This window comes from Oryza brachyantha, chromosome 4, assembly GCF_000231095.2.
Source record: "Oryza brachyantha chromosome 4, ObraRS2, whole genome shotgun sequence".
NCBI classification, from domain to species: domain Eukaryota; kingdom Viridiplantae; phylum Streptophyta; class Magnoliopsida; order Poales; family Poaceae; genus Oryza; species Oryza brachyantha.
The window spans coordinates 12,458,339-12,480,002 of NC_023166.2; the positions used below are offsets into that span (position 1 = coordinate 12,458,339).

Sequence of the window (21,664 nt, forward strand, 5' to 3'; positions counted from 1 at the left end):
TTTTATACACGTAAACTTTATACATGTAAACTTTATACACGTAAACTTTATATATATAGGAAAATTAGATCCTACTACCACGTGTAGCTACTTCCTGCACATCCATGATGAAAAACATTTTCATAACTGTTTTTCTCCCACCCAATAGAAGTATGAACACTATTAAATCTCATATAAATAATATAATTACATGTATAGAGTTTGTACTTTCTGTTGGAAGAGAGAAGAAATATGTATAGAGGTGTTTCTGTACCTTAGACGTGAAGGAAGGGAGTAGCTATACCATATATATCGCTGGCGCGGCGCGTCGAGCGGTCGCGAACTATGACCTCCCCGTTTTCGGGTGTTCGCCTTCGTCTTCTAGAGCGACGCTGCTGGGCCGTCTGCTGGTTTTCAGGTGAAGAGTTGGGCCATCTCATCCAGATGTGAATTGGGCCTTCAGTTGTCACGGACGAGAAGTTCGGGCCTTCGGTGTTCTTCCGTCCCCCAAGGCAGCCCGGCCCATCGCCAATAGGTTAAGAACGACCAGAATAGAGAAATCACGCACGCTTCAAACGAAAACTGCCAACTGCCAACTATTGGGATAATTCACTTCAATTCTTGGATCGAATCTTGGGCCCAGTTGCTGGAACTGGAGGAGGGACAAAAGGGAAATTAAGATGAGGTGCAGCTGCTAAAATAGGGGTAGCAAATAAACACTCACATATTTTAGCTTCTGTTTATATTTATAAATAAATACTTAATTTTCAATGATTTTGGTATTTTTCATAATAGTTTAGTTTTCATCTTTTGCTTTTAGATTAGTAAGTCTGCATATATTCATAAATTATATTCATTTACAAATATACCATTGGACTTTTAATGTGAAAAAGCTAAACAACCATCCTAAACTAGCTCCTGGTTTGGATAGAGGGCAAGCATGGAAAGGCAAAGTGTGGGTTGTTTAGCTCTCAAAAACATTCCATCAAATTTTTAGACACATAAAAAAACCATTAAATATAGATGAGAAAGAAAAACTAATTGCACAGTCTTATGGTTTATAGACAAGCTATAAATTCGTTTTTTCATTCATACCCAAAACTTATTTCGATATTTGATCTAACGTTTGATGTGATTAGTAAAAATTTTCATTTTACCAACTAAACACCCCTAAATATGCTATTTGCTTCTTGTTTGGTTTTTGCTTTCAGTGCTTGCGCCGCAGTGCCGAGCTCAAGCTGCTAAAATCTGGGTCTGGACGGGCGGATTAAGTACGCACACAAGAAAGTGAAAACCGCGCTAATCCGCACGCCACCGTGAACGTGACGACGATACCACAAGCCAAGCCACTACCCCCAAAAATTACCAAACTAGCCGCCGCATCGTCCACGTAACCCCATCGCGTCCCCTCCCACCCCGCTCTCTTCCTTCCCGAGGAGGAACCCCACCCCACCCCCCACCCCCTCTCGCCGCGCCACGCGCGAATCCGCCGCCTCGCCGGCCGCAGTAGCCACGGCGGCGCGTTCCCCCGCGGTTTGGAGATGTCTTACGCCTACCTCTTCAAGTACATCATCATCGGGGACACAGGTCCGGCGCCACCTGCCCCCCCCCCCCCTCCTTCTCTCAATAATATGAGTGTGTCTGATTCGCTGCGTGTGTGGGGTTTTGAATGCTTGATGATGATGACGGCGGCGCGCAGGGGTGGGAAAGTCGTGCCTGCTGCTGCAGTTCACCGACAAGCGGTTCCAGCCCGTCCATGACCTCACCATCGGCGTCGAGTTCGGCGCCCGGATGATCGCCGTCGACAACAAGCCCATCAAGCTCCAGATTTGGGACACGGTATCCTTCTCAACCTTTCCGAGGTATAGAAATTTGTACCAGCTGCCGGTAGAAATGGAGATTGGAGAGCGCTTGGATTGATTGTGTAAAACTTTGGATTACCGAGGCTTGGTTTGAGATTGAAAATGGCATATACTATTATCATATTATAAGGATATCTCTAAAATGAGGCACCACGTCACATTGAAGGCTAGAAATTACCACATTAATCAGGAAAAAATATATTGACAGTCTGATCGTGGTTGCTTTAAATTTTAATTATAACAGTGTAAATCGTTTCATATAGTTGTATAGAAAATACATCTATGGAGATGGATGCTATGAGTTGTAAATGAAAATCCAATCATACTTTAATAAACTTTTGCATTGAAAATACAATTGTATCTATGAAATAATATGTTAGGAGTTGTATATCAAATCCAATTATACTTTTATCTAGCCCCGTGCAAAGTTGTTGCGCAGGCAATCCACTAGTTTTAGTTTATGCGGTCTTCACAGTGTAATGAACTAACATTATAAGTTGAATGCTCTGTAAACATTCATCTTATGGTTTCGTGGTTCTGTCTATGTTTCAGGCTGGCCAGGAGTCATTCAGATCGATAACTAGATCATACTACAGAGGGGCTGCAGGTGCTCTTTTGGTTTATGACATCACAAGGTAATAACAAATCTGTGAAAGTTGCTTGGTTTATTTCTCGAAAGACGAAAAGATGTATTGGTTTGATTTAAGTGCCTGATTCCCAAAACTTTGCTAAGCAGAACGCTCACATATATTTACGTTATTCTGACTGACAGGAGGGAGACATTCAATCATCTTGCGAGCTGGCTGGAAGATGCAAGGCAACACGCAAATGCTAACATGGCAATAATGCTTGTTGGAAATAAATGTGATCTGTCTCATAGGCGCGCTGTGAGCTATGAGGAAGGTGAGCAGTTTGCAAAGGAGCATGGTCTGATATTTATGGAAGCATCTGCAAAAACCGCACAAAATGTTGAGGAGGTAATGATTTTTTATCGGTGTGTATGTGCAAGTAATAGCTTTCTCCAGATGTTTTTTCTTATCCCAACTGTTATGCAGGCTTTTATCAAGACTGCTGGAACAATATACAAGAAAATTCAAGATGGTGTCTTTGATTTATCAAATGAGGTAAAATTGATGGAACTAATGAGGTTAATTTACAAACACAAATCATGTTGGCCTTCTTACTGAATAGAATAAATCAATAAATGAGCAGGTCTGATGTTTATGAGAGCATTATTTACGCAACATAAGTGTATCCTTAACTAATGCACCACAAAAATTTCCTGAGAGGAAACAGGACTGCTTGTTAGGGCCAGGCTACATTGTTTAATATTCCACTCAGTTCTCTTATGTACTTTTGGATCATTTTTGCATCTCAATCCCTGAGAAAAGCCGCCTCTTCTACATGGCTCTACAAGCACAAGAAATGGAGGAACATGATAAGTTAATGTTTCCTATAGTTGAATGGAGTATCTGAATAAGTAAAAACTGACGAAGATAAATGGGGGACCATTTCACTTTGCCTCTTTCAATGGTGAAAAGGAGATGTGTTAATATCTAGGTTGCAATAGGGATTAAATGAGTGGCAAGAACACTGCTTCCTTGTCCTGAAGAGAGCACCTGTGATTGATTTTGGTGATAGTATTGTCACATTGACCTGAGCATGAATTTTATGCCTTTTTAAATGCAGGCTAATGGAATCAAACTTGGCTTCACGACCCCTGGCCAATCTGGAAGTGCTGGTTCCTCGTCTTCTCAAGGGGGTGGCTGCTGCAGTTAGCGAAACCAGGGCGTCTGTCGTGTGTCACATACCCAATCTTCTTTTTGTTGAGTGGAAAATAGTCGCTGCAGTGTTCCGTTGTTTTTAGATAACGCCAAAAGATTCAATTAGATTCGGTTTACTTGTCAGCTGTGCATAAACCCTAGTCTCAATCTTTTCCTGTTTCATGCCACTCGACAACTAGGAGTTCTTGTTGGTTGCATGTGTAATTACAATAGCAATGCATGGTTTGAATATCTGATAGTTTGATCCGGTTGTTTTTAATCACCTATTTTTTTGTAAGCTCAGTCTTATGTCTATCACATCCAAGTTTATCTTACGAGCTTATTCCGTTCTAAAAGCCCCATTTGTATGCTTTAGCGTGCTAAAGTAGAGCTTTTGGTTACGGCGGAATGTGAGGGCGTGCTAGGGTAGCTGAGTTTATCCAAATATTCTTTTTGGTGGTTGAATAATCAAATGCTGGTGACCCTTCTTTTCTTCAGTGGACGTATATATATGTACCATTAAGGCACGGCGCATGTAGATATATATAATAAAAAAGTTTCAATATTGTATCCTAGCAGAGTTTCAATATTGTATCCTAGCAGTGCTACAACGACGGCATCATAATTCTGATCATATCATCATGCTGACAATTACTGCATTTACTTTTGGTATGACCTTTGATTATTTGTTTTATTAAAAATACTCCCTCAGTTTCATAATATAAGACTTTCTAGTCTTGTTTAAATTCATATACATTCATTAATTGATTAATTTAGACAAGGCTAAAGTTTTATAACACGAAACGGATGCAGTAGTTATTTTTAAAATCTGGTTGGGAATTGTTCTATCAGGAATTGCAGGAATTTTAAGCATGACATGTATTTTTTTTCATATTTTCCTTTTTTTAGATAATGAAAAGTGATTATGGCCTTTACTATTTTCATTAACAATATGAGTGGTTAAATGTTATATCAAAATTCAACGACATTTTATCCTAAGAAACAACAGGGGGAGCACTTTAACATCTGCCCTTGAATTTAACTGTACACATAAGAAGCCTTTTTAACTTTGCAACAATCCTAACTGAATGAGTAGGCCATCTCAAAAGTTTTTTTAAAAAAACAGAATGATGAGGCAGTACAACACAACAAAAACAGCAATTCTATTTGCTTTTGGCAGGAACGAAACGAAGGACTGAACCAAAACACACCGACAACGACAACTTAAGGGAAGAGGAAAAGTGCCGAAAACACGACGAACTAATTAATCTACACGGCGACGCCAGAGCAATAGGAGAAACTTGCGGCGGCTGATCGTAGCAGCAGCAATCTACAAGGAAGTCCAGGAGCCAGCAGCAGCGGCTCCGACGAACTGAGGCAGGCAGGCAGGCGCCCCGGTGAGCGTCAGCCCGTGTTGCAGTCGTAGCAGGTGTGGTTGCGGCCGAGGTCCTTGAACCGCTCGTAGCCGTGGCGGAAGACGCCGAGGCCGAAGAGGACGCCGACGAGGAGCGCCACGACCAGGATCACGAGGAGGTAGCACCCCACCCTCTCCTTGTTGAACTTGAGCTTGCACATGGCGCCGCTTCCCGAACGGACAGTCAGTCAGTCAGACAGACAGACAGAGCGAACTACTACTACTAGTAGCTAGCTGCACGGCCCTTTTTTATCGGAGAGAATTGAGGCTAAGCTACTAGTGCTAGCTGCTGCATGCACAAGTGTCGTACCTTGTGCCTCTTCTCTCCTGGATGGCATGGTATCGCCGCAGCGTCGCTTCAGGGAGAAGCTTCTTTAGCTTGGCGACTGCTTGGAGTCATGGGCCTTTAGCTTTTAGCCATGCCCAGAATCTTTGAATTGCAGATAGCCGGATAACTGTATGGACTAATCGTGGACACATGGACATGGCAATGCCCATAAGGTCGGTATCCGGGATGATGATGATGATGATGATCAAGTAGTAGGCTTGCGGTGTACCGTAGGTGAACGGAGTTAATTCTGGGAGAGCAACATGTGTCGCCTTGCCATCCTCAGTGGGGCAGAGCACAGATGTCAGATCGGATCATTAGGGCATGATAATGCCGTTTTGCTGAGCTCCAGCGATAGCTCGAGCAGGAAAGGGGGTGAATGGATGACCTGGCCGCTGCAGTGAATGCGATCGCGACGCGTACTTGCTCCAATGGGAGGAGCGGAAATCAGCCAATCACCGGTGGTCGTCCCAACTCCTGTTGGCGATAAGAGCATGTATAATGCTCCAGACTTTATATTGTTTGATTAAATTCATATAAATGCTAATGTATCTTAACATATATCCAAACATATACATCGATTCATTGATGAATCTAGCTAAAACTTAAGTGTCTTGCAATAGTCTAGCTAAAACCTAAGTGTCTTGCAATATGAAATAGAGGTAGACAGGGGAATGAAAAAAAAAAGAGCAAGGTTTGCTTCCAAACAAGAGCTAGCTTTACACATACACTCGGAAAAAAAAAGGTATTATGTTCATAGGTGAGAAAAAAAGGTATTATGTTCATAGGTGAGAGAAAGAGATATAGAAGATAAAAATTAGAGCCAACCATATAACCAATCTATTATATATATATATGCCAACTCTAATATAAACGTATACTCATGTCTAACAAGTTTACTCTTTTATCAAACTTTCCAATATCGTTTGGATTCCGATCGCCTTGACAATAGTAACAAAGTAGCCCAAACCCGCTCTCGGTCTCACCCACGCCCGTTGAAAACCGCCGGACCGATCCGTGCAGCCCAGCAGAGGGAGGCTGCAGCCTCTGCAGGTGCCCGGCACGGCAAGAGGACCGACGTGATACTCCCAACGTTTCCACGGCCCAAATGGAAGCGCGAGCCGACGAGCGAGGCGGTGCGGATGCCCGTCGCGCGGACGCGCCGCTTCACCTGGGCCGTGGCCGGCCGCGGTCGCGTGCCTGGCCTGGACAACACAGGCGGGTGAACGGGTAGGCAACGCCGCACGGCGCGCGCAGAATCAAGGAGGAAAAAAGAAGCATCGAGGAAGAAAAGAAAAGAAAATAAATTAAATTATACGGTTTTAGCTTTAGGCATTTAGCTACTGCTGAGTGCTGCCTGCCGGCCAAATCACATGAACCACCAACCAAACGGGGAAAAATCGTCGTAGAGTAATGATTAGGAAGAAAAAAAATTATTCCTTTTGACCTCAAAAAAGGAAAAAGGAAAACAGCGCCAAGGGTTCTTTTTAGAACCCAGGATTGAGAAAACGGAGTAATGGAGGGGGGGGGGGGGGGGGGGCTACCTTTGGTTAAAACAAAGGACGGATTATCTGTTATCTAAAAAGAAGAAAAAAATACAGGATTTTGATAGAATAGAAGTAAAAAACAGAGAATTGCAAAACACAAGAAACATACAAAAGTGATAGTTTGAATAGATAGCAGAAAAAAAACGTATAAACCGGATGAGGAAGATAGACCTGGAAAAGAAATTCAAGAGGTTGGAGCTCTTGTTAACTTTCCTTCAAAATCTACTTACATTGAGACATTCCTTAGGAATTTCATTGGATTTGAAACACTCCAATCCCTTGTTTCAAAGAGCAGTATAGGAAAATTTTCTATAGGATTTGAATCCTACAAAATTCCTCCACAGATCCTTTGATTCAAAGGTGCCTTTAATAGATCAAGACATTTCAAGCACTTACTCAGTATTAATACAGAAGAAATTATATTAAAATAGCCAAACTAACAACATACCACTTAAAAATTCGAATGATGTAACCTGAGAGAAATGAACATTAGGTCAAATGCCAAGATAATTCCACAGCAAGAACTACTAAGACTGGCATCTATGCTCTAATAGAAATTAAAAACTTCTGCACTGCAAGAGCTTCAGAAAAAGGGAACAGCAAAGCTCAGCGCCCCCTGCCCCGACCACGGCCACGGCCACGTCCACGACCCCGTCCCAAAGGTTTCCCTAATTCCAAACAAAGATTTGTAGGTCAATTGATAATTCTTGTTCTGATCAAACTCAAAACTAGAAAGGATGTGGTGAATTTTTCATACCTGCAGTTGGCTTCTTAGCCTTGACTCTTGGGGTATCCTCCACCAGTAAGGTTTCCAGATTTAAGCTATCGGGGAGGATGTAATAGCGAATGTTGTTCCCTCTCACACTCAGGTGATCAAGGGTTACAGGATTTTTCCCCTTCAAGGTGAGCTTGACAGTCTTCAAATGGGTATTCATGCTTATATCCACACCTGAAATAGGTTGATGAATCACTATATTTGAAACAAATGGTATTACAAAATTAACATGCCATGATGTAACAACTTTATCCACCTAAAAACACAACATGAAGAAAGGCTAGAAACATTAAAGATATCCAACCATCTTCCTTTCCTATCTCGTGTGGAATCATTCTTGACACACTGCTAGCAACTTATCAATGCCACAATTTCAGGCTGTACATTCCAGTGTTTTTGTTTCTTGAGGAAGATTTAATGGAAAAAATATCTCCCAAACTGGTTGGCAGCAGTGAGTATCGCGAAAGATAAGATTGACCCTATATGGACACAGCTCATGTAATACACATTAATTAAATAACCTATTAACCTGAAAATGGCATCATTCTAATACAACGTAGTAATTGTCTACTGCTTAACGGCAAAAACATCAGGAAAATACTGGGGCTCACAAGAACAAAAGGCATGCTCAGTCTCAGACGCTAGTAGCATTTCCTAGGAACACAAGCACCGCGGAGAATCCCCTAAAAATTTCGAAATTCCCCCACTTGCGACCCGTGGCTTGAGGGCGAGGTCAAAAGCTTACCAGTGATGGTGCCGTGGACGACGGTACCGTTCTTGAGCTCGATGGTGACCGTCTCGTTGTTCAGCTTCATCAGAAACCTGAAGAGACACCACCCCCACGCCCAAATCCGCACCAGAAATCGGGGGGCAAAAAAAAAAAAATTGCGCCACGCGGGATCAGCAATGAAAGGCACAAACAGGGGAAAACGAAACGAAACGGGACAGACCGAAGTGAAGGGGAGAGAGCCGGAGCCCTACCTGACGAGCTTCATCTTGTCAGCGGCCGGGACCGGAGGAGCGAGCCACGGGCAGAATCGGCAGAGCTCGAACGGCTCGCTTTCTCGGAGTGGAAGCGGGAGGAGCAAAACCCTAGTTTCATCCGGCCGGGGCGCCTGCGGCCTGCCTCGGAGAGTCGGAGTCGCTCCGGCTAACTTGGGCCTTTGTTGGGCTGGGCTTTTTTTTCTATGGTCGGTACTCGGTAAGAAAGACTGGGAGCAATTCCAAAAAATCATAAGGCCTTGTTCGGATGGGCCGGGAACGGCCGGGGTCGGGCCGAAATCCCTCTGGTTTTCACCCCGTGGGTTAAACACCGGCCCATTAAAAATTGTGCGTTCGGTTAAGTCCAGTGGGGAAAAAAATCCGGCCCATCCCCCCATCATTGCGACTTATCAAAGCTTATATCTGTTCCTCATCATTGCGAAAAGCTGCTCTGAGGGTCAGTACTGAACTACTATAAAATTTGTTCTGTTGTTTTAGATAAATGTTGTTGCCTCTTCAGTTCTGCACTTGCTTAGTTGCTTTTGTCTGACAACAAAATTTTCTGCTGGAGTCTTTTAATGGTCACAAAGTAATTAATATTTTTAGTAAAACTTATTATTTCTTCTGCAGTTATCTCCTATAATTTCTTGATCTAGATCATACATGGTATTTTTTTGCCCATGATTTTATTAGTTCTAATTCCCAAGAAATCCTACAAGTTTTCATCACACATGTATTCATGATATTATCTAATGACTGTTCACTTTTACTTTGTCTGGAATCTGCAGTAATTAATGTATGTTTTTATTGATCTGTTACAGGCTCTATCCAAGACTTTGACTGTTGATGAGCTTTTCTATCTGAAGGGACAATTTGTCTTTGAGCTGCATTTTTCGCATGAATTCATACATTTTTCTTAAACCGTGGTTGTCTCTGTGCTCAATGCTGTGATGACAGTGCAAAGTTCTTGTTTCAGTGATTAAGCTAAAGTGATATTCTTGCACTGATATATTGGACATGGTTATGCACTTATGCTAGTTGAATTGATGCACATGATAACGTGTAAAATTTCAACTTACTATTTTCTGTAAATCCTGCCAAAACGAACGGATGTTTTTATAGAAGGGGTTATAGGAAAGTTAGGGATTTAAACCTCACAGGGATTGGGTGACATAAGAGATTCACCCAATCCCCCATGGATAGATTTCTCTAGAGGATTGAATCCCGACTAACCGAACAAGGCCTAAAGGGTCTCCTAAATTCTTTCCCTTCCATGACAAGGTGAATTCATAACACTGAGTTGCCTACTATACAGTATTGTTGAATTTTTTGTTTGCGTGGAAGACAAAATCATAACAAGAGCTGCCTACTATACAATGTTATTGAATTTCCTTTTTTGCATAGCTGTGATTGGTTGGGATAAGATGGTGATGAAGAAGTCAGTGTAGATAAATTCGAATCCTAAGTAGCTATATTTTGAGACAAATTTGCTGGCATGTTTATAGATGATACGTTGGCTAATGGCTACATGCTGATTCCATCGAGTACAGAAGCCACTGAATAAACTAAATATCTCAACAAATATTCTTTATTTATGCACATTAGGAAAATAAAACAGAATGTTCAGTAAGGATGGACTATTATCCTGCAGAATTATTTGTTCAAAAGCTTCACGATATGACAACCAAAATCCAGAGAGAATGAAAGATTGGAGAATATACAACGGGATGACAGCTCAAAATTCTATTATACTCGCAGCCGAAGCATGAAAAGCACAAAAAGGAAGATCACCCTATCGCGTTAATACCTAAACTGAATGACTGAATCCTGCTCCTGCTCTATGATGATGGAGTTGCCACCATCTTCTTCTTAGGTGGTGGATTTCCTCCGGAGAGCAGCACATAAGCGTAGAAACAAGTCATGGCAGTGCTGCACCATTTCTCGGGAGACAGATTAGCAATATATCAGTTACTCTTTTAACCAAAAAGAGGGCTTTAAGATGAACAATACAGAGCACAATACCTTAAAGAGGCATATAAGGCCCAGGGGAGGATTCTATTTGTCTGCACAAACAAAATAAAGATCAGCACAACTAATATGCAACGCTACATGGAAACGGAAGTAATAACGGATCAAGTAAAAAAAAGGAAAAGTTATAACAGTGGTTACCAAGATGTAGGCATGAGAATACTTCCATGCTAGGAGAGAAGAAATTGCTGCAAATAAAAAGTAAAACTGGTCAATAAGTAATGTGTACCCATCTCATCGATCATGGTTACATCAATTCAATACTCCTTTCGTCCCAAAATAACTTTATCTTTCTAGTTAAATTCATTTTGAACTGCAAATATGAAGTTATTTTAGGATGGAGTCAGTACAAATATATTAACGCCGGGCTTAGTATAGTGGAACTTGACCAAAGTCCCACCTGCTTGGCCCAAGATAAGTATTAAACTAGATTTTCCACTCCTCCAGAACTTCAGACTGAGGGTTCCAAGAAAGAGTGTGGCAAGCCCTGGCGCGACACCTAGAACAAGACTTATGGTGCTTCTGGAAAAAATGTATCCAAGAAACCCCATACAGAATAGAAGACCACCTGCACTACCATATGAATTGTTGTTATTTCCCTTGCAAAAGAATGTGGTTGTTAAGCAGATAGAAGCAAGATAACAAAATTGGTGTTTTCACTACTAAGTTCGTAGAATTTACAGATCAAAGGTGCAAAGATGAACTGACTCGAAATATCTCCATGCCTAGAAATAGTCAACAAATAAGCAACATTTCACGTTTTTAAGTGTAAACGTGAAACAAAGAAGTTACGGCAGTGTTGTTTCCTCCTATATAGATTATTTATGTGTGTATCATATCTACAATACAGAAACTTCGAAGAGTTTTGCTGCATAAGAAAATGGTAGTGCTTCTGAAACTAGCGGTACCAATCAAAACATATTGAGTTGCAGGAAATTATGCAATTAGAAGCTCGTCTATACTTGAAAGTATTTACATGCCGAATTCTATCAAACAAGGAGGAAAACAACACTTTACAACTGGGGAGTTCTCCTAATACAAATTCATGTGTTGACTTGAATATCAGAGCATTACTCACGAAATGATGAAACAGGGACTTACCGAAAGGGATACCAAAGCAGAAATCATGGATTTTTGCACTCCTCTTCTCGGTAACAGTATCTTCATCGGCTGCTACTAACTCCTCAGTCTGATTTGATCTGAAGTTTAACTCATCAACCTGAGTGGTCCTATTTGCACATTTTGTTGAAACTTTAGCACCAACACCAAATGGCTTTATACCCACTCCACCAGTGGAGGTAGAAAGCTGAAGCAACAAAATATGCAAACAGGTAAAGTCAAACTTATTTCAGTTTTACTTCTTTTTTTAATTGAAGATACTCCATGCAAAAGTTTCAGCAAAGGAATACATTCATTATTCATATGAATGTTAAACATAAAAAAATATCATGTATATTTTCCAGAAGGGTAAAAATAGGACTATAGTTACCAGAGTGCATCCTGTGTGATACATCCACCAAAATCAATTTGTTTCCAAATATGATCATTGATACTCCTATATTGAATTCCTCTCATAACAGAACATTCAAAACAAATTAAAAATTGCTTCTTTTTTCTTCTCGAGTTCCTTTCAACAAGGACATGTACATACATTTTGTGACTGATACCTGATACCCTAGCATATTCGGAAGTCATGAGAAAACCAGATCTCAAGAAACAAAATATCATTCGTTTCACAGGAATGGACCCTAGCCAATTCCTTAGGATTGTGTTGTGGTGAGTTAATTTCAAAGGGTTCTTAGCATGAGGTGAGACCTCATGGAAAATTTCCTTTGGATTGGAGTTGCCATGACACTCCAATCCTTTACCTTTTCTATTCCTATGAATTTTGCAATCCTATGAAACGAATAAGCCTAACACCATTTGGCTTTCCCATGCTATAACAAAACCGCAACACAATAAAGGAAACGAGATGGACCAACAGGAGATAACATAATCGAGATCTAATCACTTTCATCCAACAACGCGCACCACACCTTCAGTTTGGATCGAGGCTTTACCTTTGGAGAATCGGCGAGAGGATTCTGCGGCCACCGGCAGGACGAAGGAACTCTGAGAAGTAGAAGTAGTCGGTACGCGGACGCCGCTGCGGCCGATCCGTGGAGCTGCGCCGCCATCGCCATGGCACTTCGAAACGGAAGCGGGATACTACGGAAGATTCTCCAAGGGGAGAAAGGTGGAAGGGTTTGGGTGGGGATCGTTGAGTATTTTGTCCCTTTTCTGAATAACATTATAATTCGTAGCCACTGGAGCGAACATGTTGGCTGCGTTCGGAAGCGACAGTGCACTGAAACTTTTTATCTTTCTGAGCCGAAAACGCTATGCGTACGATGGATAGCGTATGACCCGTGTATGACAGTGACGGTAGCACAGCGTACGCGGCCGATGGCACTGACGCGCGCCGCGCGTACGCCGATGGAATTGTACACGGTTCTTTCGACGCCGTCGTACGTACAGCGACGCTTTTTCTGAACGGTTATACGAGGCATCTTCTTAAAAATATATAATTTATATATTTTTAAGTTTTTAAAAATTAATATTTAATTAATCATATACTAATGATTTTTCTCGTTTTACGTGCTTTGGTTTGACCAGTGGCCAATGCCAACTTTGAACCCAGCCGTTGTATCTCCCGTCTACACAGAGCAATATTTAATTTCATATACAACTCTTTGTTTTTATTTCTATCATGTTTGTATTTTATATATAATTTTAGATTCTATTTATATATGTTTTGATTTCATATACGACTCTTAACTCTAATATTCTATTTCTATAGGTTTGGATTGGATCACATATTCACATATACAACTCTTAGATTTTATTTCTATAAATATAATTTTATTATATTTATATATATATAAATATATCGATCAAATATATATCATTACAATCTAGATCCATCATGATCTAACTGTTAGGATCATTTTATTTTTTTTCTCAACTTTAATCTCTGCTAAACAACTTAAAAGTGTTTATATTTTGGAGTGGGTATAGTATTTATACAGTTACAAATCTATTTTGCTTACAACTATATTAATCCATCTACGTTATTATAATCTGGAGCTACACAACCTAATGGTTCAATTTCTTCTCTTTGAACTAATATGGTAATTTATAGCCTCAAAGTAGATGTGGGGACTTATTTTTTAGTTAACTTTGTAATAGTATAATATAATAGATACATATATAATTATTCAAATTGGAAGAAAAGACACCAAGTCAATGTTCATGGATTCAGTTATAGATCAACCATAATAATATGGGTCCACCATGATTTATTTTATCTTTTTCTATATATGTGGTAATTTTTAGTCTCCAAAGGAAACATTTTTGCCTTCATTCAAGTTTGTCTTAATAATAATAGATATTTTTTTCTCAATTATAGCTAATCTCACTTTGTGTTTTAGATGGACACTTCTCTCAATTTTCCTTAATCTGTATTCTAAATTTACTTATTTATAAATTGTATTTCCCCGTGACTCTATTTTTTCCCTTTTTTCCTTTAATGTTATTTTATATGTATTATTATTATATTTTTGAATCTTTATTTTGGATATTTAAAGATTGTACTTTTTTGGACTCTTCCTGGTATTTTTTATTATAGTATTATTCCAAATTTTCAAGATTTTTTAAAGTTTATTTCAAATCAGTATTGTATATCAATTTGCGATTTGTTTTGTTTTTTATTATATATTCTCATTAACCTTACATTTGGATATTTATAAATTATACTTCCTCCCTATCAAAATATAACTATTTGTTACCCATAGTCCCATACTACGACAACGAACGTGGACATGCTCCTATCTAGATTGGTAGTCCTATGATGGATCGAATCTTATCTTAGATAGCTATATTTTGGATATATATTTTGGATGGAAGGAGTATTTTGTGTATATTTTCTTATTTTAAAATGTTGACTTGGCAGCTCTGCCACAGTGCCACTACATCCCAAACGTGTAGGCTTGATATCTAACCTATATATGTGGAGCGATACATGCTTGTTTAGAACCATAGTTTTATGTCGAATAATTTTTCAATTAGACTAGAAAGAACACGCGGCTTTGCCGCAGTGCATTGTAGATGGGCAGTATAATAGTAACATATTTTAAGGAGATAAGAGAGAAGAGAGAAGAGAGAAAAGAGATTTATAGCCAGTTATAGCATGGACTCCAAGACAAAGACAGGTGGTGAACAATATAGTATATGTTTTGAAGGTAACTATTGTATGAATTGACTATTAGATTGACTATAGATAATTTGGAGCTAATAATTGGCTATACTATTTAACTTGCTCTTATATATGGAATAATTAACTTTTTGACACTCTTAGAAATGGTGCTAATATATTTGTCATTGAGCCCATATGTCATAGACACATGAGGGCCATATGTCATAGATAGCAGATGGCAAATATGTTAGGTGTCATTTCTAAGGGTGACAAAAAGTTAAATGCCCCCTTATATATATATCTATTATAAAAAGCAACAGTGTCCTACTACCTGTAGATTCGGTCCGTTTCGTGACCGAATTTAGACCGAACAACATGTTCAGGGTAATGTGTTCCTAAGCAAACAACATGTTCGGGATTCGATCGAGGGCTAGCGCATGCATCCGACGTGTGTTTTTCCTAATTTAGGATATCGTATCTACTCTTTTAAAAGCAGGTGTTTTGCATGCTTGTTTAAAAACAAACCAAGCATATATTTACCTATTTTTTTAAAAAAACAAAAAGATGTTTTATCTAGATCGAACATAAAATTGATATCTAATTTGGATTTCAATCAACCGTTAATCAAACGTTCCAGAATTACATGGGAGAAGAAGAGCTTGCATGGGGGATAAGAAGGTAAAGGCAGATAGGAGAAAAGAAGAAAGGAAAATAAAGAAGAAAAGAAGAAGAAATGATATACTCCCTCCCAAAATTTTTATTTGACGTAACGTTAAATATTTTCGTACGGGGGAGTAAAAGGTAAAGAAGAGAAGAGAAAAGAGAAAAAGAAGACAAAAGAAAAGAGAATTAAGAAGATTTGTAAAAAAATGGAAATTAAAAAAGATATCTGTTTAAAATTGAATACTTGCGTCAAATAAAAACCATAAAAAGGCGTAGGATATAGATGTTGAGCACAATTTACTATTATCAAATATAAGCTTTTAAATGCAACACACGATTCCAAAATCAATTGTATTTTGACCACAATTTACTATTCCTGACGACGTTCAATTTATTTAATTTGCTATATCTCTTACTATAAAAATTGATAGTGTTTTTGCTATTTGTCTTTTTACCCACCTCGCACAAGCAGGCCGATTGGGCCACGTCCCCCACCTCCCGCGTACTATGCAGGTCTTCCTTTCTGTCCGACTGCTCTAACTTGAGTGAGTTGCGGCACGTAGAACAATAACAGTGTGTTCGCTTCGTAAGCGAAAGTTCACCGGTTCAATCCTCGTCGAGAGTATGTTTTGTATTTCTTTCTTTTCTTTTTCTTTTTAGTAATGCTTGTTCGAAAACTGTTGTTTCCACATGATTCACACTTGACCTTAGTAAAAAAAGTTTGTACCTCAATGATCAAAGCATTGGTCATAAACTTAGATGTGCTAGGTTTGAACCATAACAAAGTTGTGTTTAATTTATTTTTGTCTTTACCTGCCGGTATGATCAGTCAAGTGAGAATGGAAGACCATATATATTATTAAAATAGTTTATTATGTTGATCATAATTTATTTTTATCAATTATAAGCTTATCGGTACAACCTACATTTCTTAAATCAATCATATGTTTATCATAATTTACTATTCCCGACTTGACACACAATTTATTTTTAAAACTTATTTTAAAATTTATTTAAATTTACATAATTAAAATTAACTTGACCCGGAGCAGCACGCGCGCGCGCACACAATACATATATATATACATACACACACACACATATATACACACACACGCGCGCACACACACAATATACATACATACATACATACATACATACATACATACATATATATATATATATATATGTGTGTGTGTATACATACATATACATATAATGTGCTCAATCAATATAATGATTAATTATGCATGCCGTTAACTATGTTTTAAAATTGATATTTAATATTATTGTTCTAAACTATTTTTTATCGCCATTTATTATACTTATGGTACTACATTCAGATAGTAGAAAAATGCATCCAACGTGTTTTTTGATAAATAGTGCTGGTATTATTCCATTTATAATTGATTGCTTTTTTTAGTTTCCTTATATATAAAAAAAGATAAGAAGCAGAGAGAAGATAGTGTGCTATTCTCTAATTAGACTATTAAAGAAGTGAGAGACCAGAGATGAGGAGAAAGACGGCACGTAACTACCCAAGCGATCTATAAGGGACGAGCAGTGCTGTACTGCTGTTGAAAATTAGACGGTTGTTGTTGCGCCATGTGGATGTGCTCCTTGGCCGAGAATTTGCTCAGAATTCGGTATTGGAGATTATCTAAAATGGACGTGGACTCCAGGACGGACTGCATGATCTATAGTTAGATTCATATGCTTTACTTTTTTTATAGCAAATATAGACCATATAATTTACATATATTATGATCTAATAGAGTAGTTTTTTCTTCTTTTTTTTAGCCTGCATAGCGAACATGGTTATCCTTTCAAAGCTATCTTTATATTACAACAGATAGATTGCCTCATGAGGTATAGAGCTACCAGTAAAAATATAAATAATTATATTTATTAGGAAACTATGTTTAAGTTAGAGTTGTGTGTAAGTGTGGAGGTAAAAGGATGCTACTTTTCATTCATACATGCCGGTGTTGCTTGGTATCTAAAAAAACAGATAACACAAAAGAGTGAGTATAAAAATACTCAACAAGTATATTATGAAACTAAAAACATATGTCGAATAATTGGAAGTACAGAGCAACAAAATCAATTTCCTTATATCATAAGAAAATCCGAATTTAATTCAATGATATGTAGTTCCCATCCCAGATAGACGTGAATAAACATAGGATTCAATAGTAGTTTCCCTCCCGAGCAAACATGCACATCCTTTTAACATTACCAGTAAGCCAAGTAAATTAGGTCAGTGCTTACTACAAGGGTCATGAGTAAAAAATCAATTGAAACACTCTATGGCTACGCATGTTTCTTGATTGAGTTAACCGAAAAGGAGCCAGAATCATGAAACTTGAAAATGCCAAGAGAAACTCAATTTTCAACTGGAAACCTGAATAAATATAATCTAAATAGTAATTATGTTTAGTAATATGCACGACCAAGTAATTATATATATATATATATATATATATATATATATATATATATATATATATATATGAGAGAGAGAATAATGATAGTATACCATTTCAACCACCAAATATCAATCACACAAGTTACAGTTGCCTCAAACCTTGATGTTAAATTTAGTTTAACACTTTCTATGTTTGAACCCTCCACACCTATAGAGAAAAACATCATACAAAACCTCTATATGTGACTAATTAACAATGCATAGAATACTTAACGTATTTACGACGAACAAAACATATAGGGTCTATTTATTCCGTCAACCCATATTTAACTACCCATAATGATATCTCAACTGTTTTATACAAAAACTCACAAACCATCTAAAGAAAAGTGACAAATGATAGCACTTTGAATATCTAAAGTAAGTTTTCTGCAACCTTTATTTTAGGAACAAAAACCATATGAGGCCTCTGATGTGTGAAGGGGTGACCTGATCTTTCAATGAGTTGAGATAACTACGATCAATGGAAAGGACGTCGATGATCTGACTACAACCGTACGAGACGTTGTGTTGTGCCTTAAAGATCAATACATCATATACCCCTCCGGGGATCGTTGATATAGCCACTATAGATCAACCTTATTTCTGAACAAGCAATCGAGAACCAGTAATAACAAGATAAAATAAGCACTGATTTGTGAGATATAAATGAAGAATAAAAGATGAATCTCAATTAAAAGTAGGGTACCCAAACAAGTAGATGAATGGTTGATCCAACACGCATGCTATAAGAAAGTAGCTTAAGCTAAACTTATAAAAAAACCCAACTAACTATGAAGGGGTTACTAGCTATTTAAGAAGTGGATGAGGTCATAAGGACATCCTCCCTCTGTTTGGGTGCTGCCCCTCTTAGGCCGAGGCCCCAAACAAAGTTACAACCTCATAGTCCTATAAAAGGTAATGCAACATTTTGTTTTCGTGATTGTGGATCACTCGAAGGAATTTTGCAATGAGACCGGATCCGTTCAAAAGAGGACTCCCAAACCTTTTCATCAATTAGTCATGGGACTAAAACAGATCTCGTACGTAGATTTATCGTCTGTTTGAAGTTAGCACTGCCATGAGAATCCGAAGTAGAATCCAGAACTCGGACGACTTGATCGCAATATCTTTTGTTGGCATATGTTGTGAGCAATGGTTGTATCCGTGATTGGCATGGTCACAATAGCCTCTATTAGGTTAAGTTTAAAGGAAACAAAATGATGCACCAGTTTCTTTTTAGACAAAAGGCTGAAAGCCCCGCTTTTACTAAAAGCAGAATAATAGTTGGCTGGGGTTACCAGCTTACAGATATTTTCTAGAGATCAAAAAACTGCTGCAGTAGAACGGCCAACCATCCAAGCCAAAAACGAAAAGAAAGGCCACCAGGGCACAACACACCTGACATAGCACACCTCCTACTCCAACAGCTAACCCAAGTAAACAGACATACTCTACTGATATTGAAACTAGAAGACTCAAGAAACCCTGGATTTTAACCAATCCCAATTCTCCCTCTGGCTTGGGCTAGCTGAGAAACGCTATCCTAAAGTTTTTCAATTGCCTGATCCAGCAAAGCCTCCTCCTTGCTTTTTAGAAGAGTCCTCCAATTCCTGAGAAGACAAATAATCCGAAAAATAACTGTTATAGGGGAAGAGACTAAATTCTTTCTAAAAATCATATCATTCCTAATGTTCCAGAGCGACCAACTAACAGCTGCGAGTAAAGCCATGCCCCATCTACTATTCCTATTACCAGCTCTACCAATACATAACTGGTAAAAGTGATCAAAGCTGGTAGGCCGTGTACTCCAGCAAAAAGCAAGTTTACAAACGCACCACACGAAAATAGCAATCGGACAATCAAAGATAATGTGTCTAGCATCCTCAATTTGACCACAAAGAGTACAGAATTCAGAGCCCCCCCCCCCCCCCCCCCCCGCCCCCCCAACCTCTTTTTTTCAACTGAAAAACAGATTGAATCCTATCTCTATCAGCCAACCAAAGAAAGTGTTTAATTTTGAGAGGACATGGAGCATGCCAAATGTCCATCATTCTAACAGCAAAAACTCTCTTAAAGGTTAAAAGTCTATATAAAGATCTTACAGAGAAACTCTTAGAATTTTCCAAGGCCCAAATGATTTTATCTTTCTGATCTAGCAAACTTACTTTGACTCAAATCTTCCCTAAGATTAGCCCAGCTCTCAACCTCTGAAATTCCAAAAGACCTCCTAAAAGTCAGCCCTTGCAAATTATTACTAATCACCTCTCTTATGGCTGGGCTGACCAAGTAGTCGGCCAAAGTATATTAAGATTGTAAGGGGAATGTACAAGCGATTACAAAAGATGATCGATAGGAAGCTGTCGTTACATTCGCTCCTAGTGAGTAGAAGCGAAATTTCAACGCCCCACGGGCAAAGTCGCTAGAAAACTTATCCTTCTCCCTCCCTAAAAATGCCGGCTTCCCTCCAGATCATGACCTCCGATCTGATGTCATTGAAAATCTTGTCGACGGTCGATGCCACCTGGTCGAAAGTTCTAGCGTTACGTTCTTTCCACAGGCACCAAGTCGTAAGCAGGCAGAGGGAATCAAATGCCGCCCTGTAGCGCGTCCGAAAAACTGCCCGTGCTCTGCACCACCAAGTCGTTAAGTCTTCATCATCATCATGAGGTATCGGAACATCGACATTGATCCAGGTTCTCAGCTTTCTCCACACCTGCTTCGTGTAGCGACAGGTGAGAAAAATGTGCCGTGACGTCTCTTGCTGATGTTCGCATAGAGAACAGGTATCTGCATGCGGCCAGCCTCTTCGCTGCAAGTTCTCTGCTATTAGGCAACGTTCTTTGGTGGCCAGCCACATAAAGAACTTAACTCTGGATGGTGCCCTTGTGTTGGCGATCAATTTACCACTTGTTGAGGCAGTCGTGGACCTAACAAAGCCAAGTAAGCTGATGAAACCGAGTACATACCATCATTGGTTGGTTTCCATTGCACGGTATCCTCTCCTTCCTCAAGCTGGACTTGTTGCACTTCATCCCAGACTTGGAGAAATTACGCCATGACCGCGAGGGATAGACTTCCTCGAAAGTGTCTGATCCAAGCCTGTCTGTTAACCCCTGTCTTACCGTCAGTCTTGTTCGTTTTGTGAAGCTGAAAAGTGTCGGCCATCTATTCTGAAAAGAGTTTCCGGAAAGCCATGGGTCCCGCTAGAAATCAGTGTTAGAGGCATCACGGATCCGGACGGAGGATAGAGACGCACAGATTGTTGCCAACTCCTTTGACTCCGGCTGTCGGAGAATTGCCCATGGCCTGTCTCGTTGCTCTAGTTTCATCATCGGCCATCTGAGGAGGAGAGCTTTTCCTTGGATCTTGAGATTTTTGATCCCCAGGCCCCCCATCTCTATTGGCAGGCAGACATCACGCCACACTACCAGGCAATGAACCCCACTAATCTCTTGTTGTCCCTTCCAAAGAAAGCCCCGACATTTCCTCTTGATTTTCTTAATCGCCCACATCGGAAGAGGAAGTACCGACTGGAAGTGGAGAGGTAGCGCCATAAGAACAGATTTGATCAGCTTCAGTCGCCCGTCTGGTGCCAGCCACTTTGGTTTCCACCCTGCTAT

At 39.4% G+C, this 21,664-nt stretch overlaps 3 protein-coding genes across 3 annotated transcripts; 1 reads left to right on the forward strand and 2 right to left on the reverse strand.

Annotated features, from left to right (window-relative positions):
* Positions 1-1,417: 1,417 nt before the first annotated feature.
* LOC102703303 (ras-related protein Rab-2-B) lies at positions 1,418-3,891 on the forward strand. The gene is made up of 6 exons (XM_006653447.3): positions 1,418-1,566; positions 1,679-1,818; positions 2,394-2,476; positions 2,614-2,818; positions 2,897-2,965; positions 3,531-3,891. The coding sequence occupies exons 1-6, from the start codon at positions 1,521-1,523 to the stop codon at positions 3,618-3,620; spliced, it is 633 nt and encodes a 210-aa protein (XP_006653510.1). The 5' UTR covers positions 1,418-1,520; the 3' UTR covers positions 3,621-3,891.
* Positions 3,892-7,167: 3,276 nt separating this feature from the next.
* LOC102717516 (small nuclear ribonucleoprotein SmD1a) lies at positions 7,168-8,773 on the reverse strand. The gene is made up of 4 exons (XM_006652332.2): positions 8,650-8,773; positions 8,414-8,490; positions 7,651-7,842; positions 7,168-7,561 (listed from the first exon to the last, which is right to left on the reverse strand). Exons 1-4 carry the CDS (start codon positions 8,661-8,663, stop codon positions 7,500-7,502), a joined length of 345 nt encoding a protein of 114 aa, XP_006652395.1. The 5' UTR covers positions 8,664-8,773; the 3' UTR covers positions 7,168-7,499.
* Positions 8,774-10,209: 1,436 nt separating this feature from the next.
* On the reverse strand, positions 10,210-12,988 carry LOC102717791 (protein FATTY ACID EXPORT 1, chloroplastic-like). The gene is made up of 6 exons (XM_006652333.2): positions 12,738-12,988; positions 11,779-11,983; positions 11,078-11,245; positions 10,819-10,865; positions 10,672-10,712; positions 10,210-10,578 (listed from the first exon to the last, which is right to left on the reverse strand). Exons 1-6 carry the CDS (start codon positions 12,966-12,968, stop codon positions 10,488-10,490), a joined length of 783 nt encoding a protein of 260 aa, XP_006652396.2. The 5' UTR covers positions 12,969-12,988; the 3' UTR covers positions 10,210-10,487.
* Positions 12,989-21,664: the final 8,676 nt, after the last annotated feature.

Coding starts and splice junctions, on each gene's coding strand:
- LOC102703303 (XM_006653447.3), top strand. CDS start 1,521: ATGTCTTACGCCTACCTCTTCAAGTACATCATCATCGGGGACACAG. Junction 2,477..2,613: donor TTGGTTTATGACATCACAAG/GTAATAACAAAT, acceptor TCTGACTGACAG/GAGGGAGACATTCAATCATC. Junction 2,966..3,530: donor TCTTTGATTTATCAAATGAG/GTAAAATTGATG, acceptor TTTTAAATGCAG/GCTAATGGAATCAAACTTGG.
- LOC102717516 (XM_006652332.2), bottom strand. Junction 7,843..8,413: donor CGTCCACGGCACCATCACTG/GTAAGCTTTTGA, acceptor AACCTATTTCAG/GTGTGGATATAAGCATGAAT. Junction 7,562..7,650: donor GGCTAAGAAGCCAACTGCAG/GTATGAAAAATT, acceptor GTTTGGAATTAG/GGAAACCTTTGGGACGGGGT.
- LOC102717791 (XM_006652333.2), bottom strand. CDS start 12,968: ATGTTATTCAGAAAAGGGACAAAATACTCAACGATCCCCACCCAAACC. Junction 10,713..10,818: donor ATTCTCATGCCTACATCTTG/GTAACCACTGTT, acceptor TTGTTTGTGCAG/ACAAATAGAATCCTCCCCTG. Junction 10,579..10,671: donor GCCTTATATGCCTCTTTAAG/GTATTGTGCTCT, acceptor GAAATGGTGCAG/CACTGCCATGACTTGTTTCT.